The sequence below is a fragment of the Triticum dicoccoides genome, chromosome 5A (genome assembly GCF_002162155.2).
Source record: "Triticum dicoccoides isolate Atlit2015 ecotype Zavitan chromosome 5A, WEW_v2.0, whole genome shotgun sequence".
NCBI lineage: Eukaryota > Viridiplantae > Streptophyta > Magnoliopsida > Poales > Poaceae > Triticum > Triticum dicoccoides.
The window spans coordinates 551,054,399-551,064,823 of NC_041388.1; the positions used below are offsets into that span (position 1 = coordinate 551,054,399).

A 10,425-nucleotide genomic window follows, 5' to 3' on the forward strand; every position below is an offset into this window, starting at 1 on the left:
TTTAGTAGTTTTATGAGTTCCATCATGTCATACCGTAGGCCTACCTGGAGTACACACGCCAGGAGACCATGGCGTGGCATTAGAGGCTTTATGAACACCAAGTGCAGAGGGATAGCCAGATGCAGCAGGCTTTTTAGGATATGGCGGCCGGCAGGTGTCCTCAGTTCCCTCCAGCACAATGCCCTCCAGCACAACCAGTGCTGATGAGCTTTGAGGAGTTTGTGGCACAGAACGCTGGCCCCTCGCCGATTAGTTCATCCCCAATCTATTCACCCAAAGCATGTCATGCCTTTCAACACAGTCATATATCCCGTGCATATGTCTTTTCAACATCCAGGGAACAGGTGGATCTACCGTTGGCGGTGGTCTTCACAGCACTCCGGAGACACGGAGCCCGACCACTCCGATCCATGGAGGAAGAGGCGGAGGTGGAGGCGGAGGCAGTCTTGGCGGTAGCGCTGCCGCTAGCAGTGACGACCTGGGCTTCGGCCGTCTTGGCGGTGACGACCTCCGCGGTGCTCGATGATCCTTGTGTGTGGTGATGATGCTTGAGATGACTTGTGTGTGGTGATGATCATTTAGATGACTTGTGTGCTTCTCTATATGCTTATGCTTATGTTGGTTGTGATGATGTTCATTTAGAGACTTGTGTGTGATGATGCTTATGCATATATTGTTGTGATGGTGCCGGATGATATCCCGTTGTGTTTTATATGTCTATCCCATCATATATATCTGCTGATATGTGTTGTTATTTGAATTGAATTGATTTGAAAACAAACAGAAAAAAAGCAAAAGCAAACTATGCCGACGGCTAGGCCGTCGGCATAGGGCTAGCGTGAGCTCCCAGTAGCTGACACGTGACACCTATGCCGACGGCCTAGCCGTCGGTTTAGTTTAAAAACTGTGCCGACGGCCTAGCGCCCACGTGTCACATACTGGGAGCTCTGTATGAAGGACTATGCCGACGGCCTGGCCGTCGGCTTAGTTTCAAACTATGCTGACAGCCCAGCCGTCAGCATAGCCCTGGTCCACGAGCAGTGGCTGGTGGCCACGTGGCACACCTATGCCGACGGTCGAGCCGTCGGCATAGGGGTGCCACGTGGCGACCAGTCATTGGGCAGACTTGACGGCGGCCGCCGTTAGGCGTGATAGTTGCCGACGGCCGGGGCCGTCGGCATAGATGTACGGCCCTCGTCGGCGTATCATATATGCCGACGGCTTTTCTATGCCGACGGCCTCCCTGGGTGTGCCGACGCATATGTTGCCGACGGCCCTATGCCGACGGGAGCCGTCGGCATAGGTCTATCCCGACGGGACTCACGCCTATGCCGACAGCCCTGGCCGTCGGCGTAGGGGGTGATTCCGGTAGTGTGATCAAACTTAAACAAGGTAGAGTTTGAACAAACACATGACTTCAATTAGTTTGAAACAGAGGTACAATAGTATTCACGATCTGCTAAATGAATAAAAATTTATCCCTTACAAAATATAAAAAAAAATGGGATAGAAGATATGTTTGGATTTCTAGGGTATGTGATCTAGAATGCTCTTAGGGGCGCATATTTTTGGCTTTGGGGAGCATATGCTCCCTAATAGTAACTAGTAAAATCAAAATACATAGTACATAAATTTTAAAAATTCTGATTTTTTTTATAGATGTTCATATTAGTGTGGCAAGTGTGATTGACAATTTTCATGCAATATGGGATAGCGGTGCTTCATCCGTGAAAAAACAAATTTAAGTGTAACATTTGCAGGTTGATTTTTTTCTGCACGTGTCAAAAATGCTTATGTTTTTCACCTGCAAATTTGCATGTACCATTTGAGTGTGACAATGAAGACATCTAAACAAAAATTCAATTTTTTTGGCATTTGTAAAATTCATTTTTTAGCACGCAGGATCATGTGCTCCGTAGAGCCAAATTGAATATACGTGCTCTTAGTCTTTAGCTAGGTAGTAAAGAAAAATTGTTGAGATGATGTCATACCTTTCTTTTGTGCACATGGGACATGACGACATACCAGCTGACGACTCGATCGGATATAACGGTCGTTCGTTTAATAGTCAAATTTGTACGTGTCCCGTCTAAACTTGCCCCACATTTACTGTGGTTGGACAAATGTATGGTGCAAACGAATAGTAGTGCCGTGTGTGTGCGGTATGAACCTATAGTGAGAAAACAACACGGCCAATATTCTCCCGGCCGAGGTTCAAGTTTTATTCCTGACCTCGGACGCACAGGAATGACCTGCCAGGTCGTGCGCTGCGCACACCAGACCAGAGCCGCTAGCTGCCACAGACGCGCGCTTCCTGGAAGGCTGGAACCTACGTACAGGTTCAGACTGTGGAAAAATCGAACGAGGTAACTTGGGCGACTCGCCAGGCATGCATCCATGGCGCTCTCTGAACAGGCTGCCGGATTTTTACAGTCATCCGCTAGTCGCTATATATATATCGGCGACGCACGGGCCCCATACTTTCGCTAGTTCAGGCGACGCCTGTGATCCGATCGGAATAGGCCATGGACCTCCGGCACCACGCCATCCAGCTCAGCGCGAGTCCTGGCTCGGCGGCTGCCGCAACGCGGCCCGGCGGCGATGGTGGCACGATGAGCTCCGAGCTGTACCTTGCTGTGTGCGGGGGGAAGAAGGAGAAAACCATGGCGCTGCTTCGGCAACACCCCAGTGGTAATGTTTACCAAACTGTTGGATTTCCCGTCATCTGTACGTACACATACTTATCGGTGCACAATAGCTAGATGTAAGTTGTTTGAATTTATAATTTGGATGAATCGAATTTTGAGTGATGGAACCAACAGCCAGAGAGAAGGAAGGAGCTCGTTGGAGAAGTGTCTGGGTCTGTCTTAGGATGGCAGGCGACTCCATCATCTATCTTAAGGTGTGGGAGATAGTGCAAATTCACCAAAAAAACTGCCCTTCGCCGGGGCTAGAGGGATGACCGGGGCAGCAGTAGCATGCCGGTGAGCGATGGTTGAGGAGAGGGTGGGGCGGCGAGGCTAGCGCGGGAGTGCCGCCGCCCACGGGCGGTGGTGACTGGCGGTCCAGCCGGTGGTCCGTGGGGGCACTTGGGGAGGAAGCCGTGGGGAGGTTTAAGATATTCGAGAGGTTGAAGAAAGGATCCGGCTATCCGTTTTGCATTCGACAGCTGGAAAGAATCAACTGACCCAGTTTAATTTTTCAGTCAACTTACACCTAGCCACTCCGTGTACCAAAATTTATGAAAGTTCACTCTTTTGTACAGCTAAACTAAAGTATTGAAACTCGCTAGAGTTTGGCTGAAATTGTACCAATGTTTGAGAAAAATTATAAATTTCAAGTTCTACCTAAGTTTAGCTCGAATTCATTAGTCACCGATAGTTTGCAAAAAAAGGTGTCACCAATATATTTTGGCTGCTACAAACAATTTGAAGACCCAATTTCATTGTTTTGTTGTTGGGTTGGGCGGGTCATTACCTACTTTCATCTCCGCCCGCTACTGGTTGATATGATTAATATTTTGGGACAGAGCAAGTATTTTGGTGCATAGTGAATTAACTAGGTTTTCCTATTTTCTTTTGAAATTTTATTCAAACTTAATGGGAACACATGTTTTTATTGTGGGGGGAAACCCACGTATATATTTGAATTGTTTCAGGCATACACCAAGTCAGCGCGGAGAGGAACAACGTTCTTCATTTAGCCGCAGAGCATGGCCACGTCGAGCTAATGCAAGAGCTCGCCATCTTCGGGGACAAGAGCTTGCTGTCTTGCCAGAACTCAGCTCTCGACACGCCTCTGCACCTCGCGGCGAGGGCGGGGCATGACAAGGCCGTATCCCTCCTCGTCCAGCTCGCGCGGGACTGCGGGGGTGAGGGTGTCTTACGGTGCAAGAACGAGGCTGGGGACACGGCCCTTCATCTGGCGGCCAGACTCGGCCATGGCGCGGCAGTTGAGGCTATGGTCTCCGTGGTGCCCGACCTGGCCTCTGAGGTTAACGACGCGTCCGTGTCGCCGCTGTACTTGGCGGTGATGAGCAGGTCGGTGCGAGCCGTCAAAGCTATAACGACCAGGTGCGGCGATGCGTCGGCTGCTGGCCCGAGCTCGCAAAACGCTCTGCACGCCGCCGTCTTCCAGGGCTCAGGTCAGCTTGGCAGCTAGCTCCTCCTTGATCCGTGTGGATTCTAAAAGCACATGCATAATTGTCAATCCTCGGCTGATATGTATTACCAACCATCGATGTGAACATTTTCAGAAATGGTGAGGCTGCTACTGGAGTGGAAGCCATGTGGCCCATCCCTGGCTAGCCAAGCCGACGGCGCCGGCAGTACTCCGCTGCATTTCGCTTCGTCCGACGGTGACCTCTCTATCGTACGTGCCATCCTGAGCGCCGTGCCGCCATCCGCGGTGCACGCGCGGGACTCAGGCGGCCTCTCTGCTCTCCACGTCGCGGCAGGGATGGGCCACGTCCGCGTCGCCGAGGCGCTGATGAAAGCCTGCCCCGACGCCGCCGAGCTGAGGGACGACCGCGGCGGAACCTTCGTGCACGCCGCGGCCAGTGGAGGCCACTCCAAGGTCGTGCGGCTCGCCATCAAGAGACCCACGCTGCACGGCATCCTGAACACGCAGGACAGAGACGGCAACACGGCTCTCCACCTGGCGGTGGCCGCACGCGCGCCGGCCGTGGCGGAGGCCCTGATGTGGAAGGGGAAAGTGCGAGCGGACGTCATGAACAACGAGGGGCAGACGCCGTTGGATCTCGCCGCGAAATCGACCAGTTTCTTCTCCATGGTAAGTCTGGTGGCGACACTGGCCGCATTCGGCGCGCAGTCCCGTCCTCAAAGGCGGGACCATGTCCAGCAATGGAACAACCACGACATAACAAAGGCGATAGAGAAGACGTCGGACAGCCTCGCGGTGATCGCCGTTCTCGTCGCTGGCGTCGCCTTCACCGCCGCCAACAACATACCCGGCTCGTACGAGCAGGAGGGGAATAAAATAGGGATGGCGGTCCTCCAGAAGAAGCCCATCTTCAAATGCTTCATTATCCTGGACAGCTTGGCCCTGGTGACCTCCGTGCTCGCCGTCGTCCTGCTCGTCTACGGCAAGGCCTCACGCTCCGCCGGGTCGTGGAAAACCTTCACGGCGGCGCTGCACTGCCTGTGGTTGTCCCTGATCAGCATGGTCCTGGCATTCTATGCGGCTCTGGCAGCCGTCACGAGCACCAGGGCGGTCCACGACATCAGCTACTTCATCATAAACAGTGCCCTTTGCCTGATGTTAGCCGTGGTCACGCATTTGGTCAGCCCTCGCGTGTCCTACCACACGCTGTGGAAGTACCTTTGGCACCAATGTGGCTTGAAAGGACGTCAAGGTGTCATCCGTAGGCGTATCAGACAGCAGTATCCAGTCGTCGGTGCTTTCGTGCGCAACCTACTTCTGTTCAGGGCTGCATATTATGTTCTAGTGCCTGCTGGTTTTGTCATAGTCTGGAAACTCGGTGACCGTGCGGCAAGAGAGATGAAGCAATTGATGTAAGTATATTTTTTTTTTTGAACCGAACCAGCAGGAGCTCTGCCATTGCATTAAGAGGAGGGAACAACTGTACATCAGCTGAAGATCAGCTTACAGAGAAAGAGTAACCAAAACAGGCAAGAGGGCCATGAACAACCCTGTCGCCCAACACCTAAGCCTAACCCCCACATGCCTCAACTAAGAGGCGAAAGTCATCACTAGCAAGCCTGGCAACATCAGCTGCCGAAGTGCACTTTCCATCGAAGGTTCTTCTGTTCCTTTCCAGCCAGATGTTCCAAAGAGCGAAAGATGCCATGGAGAGCGAGTTGTTCCTTGTTTTGTTGGGCTTGAGCTGGAGCAAAGCGCCCCACCAGGAGTTCACCGAGGAGGCAGCCAACGCTGTAGCTATGAGGTCAGCATGAGTAGCGCTCAGCGAAAGCCACACCTGCCTCACATAAGGGCACTGAAAAGAGAGATGTGCGGCCGTTTCAATCACCAAGTCACATAGTTTACACTTTGGATCATGTGGCCATCCGCGCAAAAGCAATCTGTCCGCAGTCCAGTTTCTGTTCTGAAGCAGAAGCCAAAGGAAAAACCTTATTTTCCTATCCGTTTTCACCTTCCAAACACTGGCCAGCTCTGGTTGGTGCAAGCGCCCAAGGAACTGTGCGTGGTACGCAGATTTGGCCGAGTACGAACCATCAGCCGACAGATGCCAGGCAATGCTATCTCTGGAGGTTGATAGTTGCACATTTTGGACCTTCTCCCAAAGTCCCAAGAATTGGTGGATTTCCTCGTGAGAGTTCATGCGCATTAATCCTCTCATCCAGCAACCATTGTGCAAGGCGTCTTTAACCAAGCTGTTTTTCTTTAAGGCCAATCTGAACATCAAAGGAGCTACCATAGCCGGGGACTCGCCGTCCAGCCATCTATCCTTCCAAAACATGGCCGAGCACCCATCCCCGATGGTGATCTTAGTGCAAGCCTGGAAAAGTGCCCTATCAGAGTCGTCACAAGGCACCGGAGTCCCCTTCCATGGTCTCTGAACATAGTCCCACTCCATCCACAGCCAGCGCAAGCGAAGAGCTCTACCAAAACATTTTAAGTCCTTGATACCGAGGCCCCCAGTCAACTTCGGAGCACACACTTTTTTCCAGGACACCATGCATTTCCCTCCATGGGCAACCTCTTCGCCAGCCCACAAAAAGCCCCGCCTCAGCTTGTCAATCCTCTTAATGAACCAAGCACTCAGATCAAAGGAGGTAAGGATGTACGTGAGAGTTGCTGTGAGGACAGAATTTACAAGCAAGCACCGTCCCAGCTTGGTCATGAGCTTCCCTTTCCATGGCTGCAATCGCCCAGCAAGTTTATCCAAGGTAGGCTGCAATTCAGCCCGGGTTGGTTTCCTAATACTCAGAGGCAAGCCTAGGTAGGTGCAAGGGAGGTTTCCAGGGATACCCCCAAAGTCAGCCAACAAGCTAGGCATATCAATTTGCTCGCATCTAATGGGGTAAGCGACAGTCTTGAGCAGGTTCGTTTGCAACCCAGAGATGTCACCAAACCTCGAAAGAATGGCCTGCACCCCCACAATGTCCTCTTGCTTAGGATTAATGAACAAAGCTGCATCATCAGCATAGAAGCTGACACGCAGACAAGCAGCTCTGTTGCGAATTGGGGAAAGGAGGCCCAGATTAGTGGCTTTGGAAAGGAGCTTTTGGAGTGGGTCAAGAGCCAGAATGAACAACATTGGCGACAACCGGTCGCCCTGCCGCAGCCCACGCCTGTGTCTGAAAGGTTTCCCAAGAATTCCATTGAGCAGAACCCTAGAGAAAGAGGTGGCCAAGATCAAGGACACAAGGTCTCTCCATTTTTGCCCAAAGCCATAGGCCCGCAACACCTCAAGCAAGTAGTCCCAATGCATAGAGTCAAAAGCTTTTGCAATATCCAATTTCATGAAGAGCATTGGAGTCCGCTTCACATGTGCCTCCTTAATCACGTTGCGAACAAAGAGGAAATTGTCATTGATGCATCTTTTTTTGATGAAAGCACTCTGGCTGTGGGAGACAATACTATCCAATTCCGGACCCAATCTGTTGGCCAATATCTTGCAAAGAATCTTCGCAATGCTATGCATCAAACTCAGGGGTCTGAAATCCCCAGCAGTAGCAGCCCCGTCCTTCTTTGGGATGAGCACAAGGTGGGCAGTGTTCAGCAAATTCCAAGTGTCCCCTTTCAGGTCAAAGATCTGTTCCAACGCCTTCAGCAAATCAATTTTCACTAGATCCCAACATGCTTTGAAGAAATTACCAATGAAACCATCTGGACCAGGCGCCTTTTCACCATGCAAAGACCATATAGCCACCTTGATCTCCTCCATGGTAACCTGGCAGTCCAGGTGCTGCAGCTGCGGTGTGGGGAGCTCGAGGAAGCTCTCATTCAAGCAGAAACGATGCGGCTGCATATTACCCAGAAGGCCCTGAAAATGATCAAAGAGGATCTTTTCTTTTTCCTTGTACTCAGATTTTGCCCCCTGCTGCCCCACCAGTGTTGGAATATGGTTTTTACGCCTCCTCCCATTTGCCCTCAAGTGGAACAACTTTGTATTGGCGTCATTGACTTTGATCCCAAGCAATCTGGACTTCTGCCTCCACCTGATTCTCTCAATAGCCGCAAACCCTAGGAGCTTAGTTTTTAAGGAAGCTCTCAGGTTTCTCTCATCAGAGGAGAGATCTCTGTCCTCTTGGGCCACATCAAGTTGAAAAATAACTTCATTGGCAATGTCTTCCTGCAGTCTTCTAGCCTTTCTTTTCGTAAGTATATATTTTAAATATTATCTTTTCTATCAACAGGGCGTCGCCCGGCCCTGGCCCCATTTTCATTGAAACGAAACGAAACGAAACCGTACATAGTCCAATAGTCGAGATCTAAAAAAAATGAAATGTAATATCACCGAGAGTTATAGAACTTGCGCTCAATATTTAGATTGGTGCTAAAACTTTAAAAATGCAGATTTATAGCCATCCAACTTGGGTTCTCATATAAATATAGTCACATGGTTCGTATTCAGACATATCCTTGCTTGTGTGGCATTGCCATCGTGGCTATGGCCTATGGCCCATAGTCATTGACCGGAAAAATGAGAATAAAATGTTGATGAGCATTTATAAAATTAAAACCCTTCAAGGATGTTGATAAGCATAAGAACCCAAGTTGGATAAGCACCTCGTCTTGCTCCCTCACTGCGTCGGTGTCGTCAGGGTAGTGGGCCACCTTGAGCGCGAACGCGGGGCCGGCGGTGCCACGGAGGTGCACCTTGGTCACGACGCCGCTCGCGCCCTCGCCTAGGTCGGCCACCCACTCCAGGTCGGACAGCTTTAGGCGACGCTCCTCCCCCTCCTTGTACATACCAGCGGCGGCAGGAGGCGGGGCGAGGTCCGGGCGATGGAACATGAGGTGGGGCGCGCACGGGGGCATCGTGCCGCCGGGCGCCATGCGGATGCGAGGCAACAGTTTTTCCAGAAGCAGCTATAGCTTGGCCGGACGCGTCCCGTGCTTCGGCTTTAGCGGCGGGTAGGCAAGGACACGAGTCCACGTGGACCACCAATCAGCGACTGCCAGCAGTGGACCGAGTGTCGGAGAGGAGAGACGAGAAGGGATCGGAGTTGGAAAGCGACTTGGAGTAGAGAATGAGAATAAAATGTTAATAAGCATTTATAGCCATCCAACTTGGGTTCTCATATAAAATGCTTTGTGGGATGTTAGTCTGATCTATTTTCTTTGAGCTTTTGTCTGAATGATAGCCAAATTATTTTTTGAGGCGTTGTGCTTGGGTTTCTTAGATTGCATGTGTAGTGTTGGTGGTAGCTTTTTGTTATCCTTACATTGTTAGGGTTTTATGAACTTTCTTTCCTTTCATGTTCCAATCCGCCCATGTTATGTGGAGGGTATTGTGATATATATTCATGCACTTATAGGTCCTACTAGAAGCATACACGCGCCTTGCCGCGCCATTTTCTCTAACCATTACACAGTAATGACGCTAACATTCGGACAAAAATTCTTTGAACTGGACATAAATAAAAGGTTGCATTATCGAAGCCAATACCAAATTCAAATTGACAGTGCAGAGAAAAATAGAGTCCGATCGGTTTATCTAAGCTATCCTAACTAATTTCAATCCTTGAAACGCCATCCTTGTTCGTTGCCTTAGTCATATTAGTGGATTACAGTGGAGTTCTTCTCCATGTTCTATTTGCAAATTTGTGTCTTCCTGAAACATCCAAAAATAACAAATAAGCGAAGCCACTATGAATTCAATTAAATTGCAATACTGAGGTGGTGAGTAGGAGTCTTGCTACACCATGAACTTTAGTTTGCCATGAACCCAAATACTTTGAAATGTACAATTAAGTGTTCTTGAAAGTGAAGAAGGTAATGCAGAGTTTAGAGTAATATAATATATATTTATTGAGCGAACTACATGTAATCCCATAGATCACAATAGGAGCATCTTGTCCTACAACTAAAGTGCAGCATCATAAATACCGAAGGCCAAAACCTACACAAAACATTTTTAGTAATAATACCACAAGTTACCTACTGAAGCAGCAAGTTGGCCTGTATTATTCACTATAAATATTATATTTGCACAACGACTCTAGAACTTTTCACCAATCCTCAGTAGCAAGCAATGCTACCATCTAGTCAAAACTTAAGAAGTTCAAGTGTAACATGGGACAAAATAAAATTTCATCTCCTCAACCTTGAGCTAATATTTCTGTAACACATTTTTTCTAGATTCAGTACTGTAGTTGCAATGACTAAAACAAGCATCGTTTCAATTTCACAGTTGTTCTCAAAACTGGTACCGAAAAATGTAAAACAAATATCTACTCTCTGGGAATATATATC

At 49.6% G+C, this 10,425-nt stretch overlaps 1 protein-coding gene across 1 annotated transcript; it reads left to right on the forward strand.

Moving 5' to 3' along the window:
* Positions 1-2,525: 2,525 nt before the first annotated feature.
* Positions 2,526-5,538, forward strand: LOC119299959 (ankyrin repeat-containing protein At2g01680-like). Its single transcript, XM_037577063.1, has 3 exons — positions 2,526-2,691; positions 3,659-4,144; positions 4,256-5,538. Exons 1-3 carry the CDS (start codon positions 2,526-2,528, stop codon positions 5,536-5,538), a joined length of 1,935 nt encoding a protein of 644 aa, XP_037432960.1.
* Positions 5,539-10,425: the final 4,887 nt, after the last annotated feature.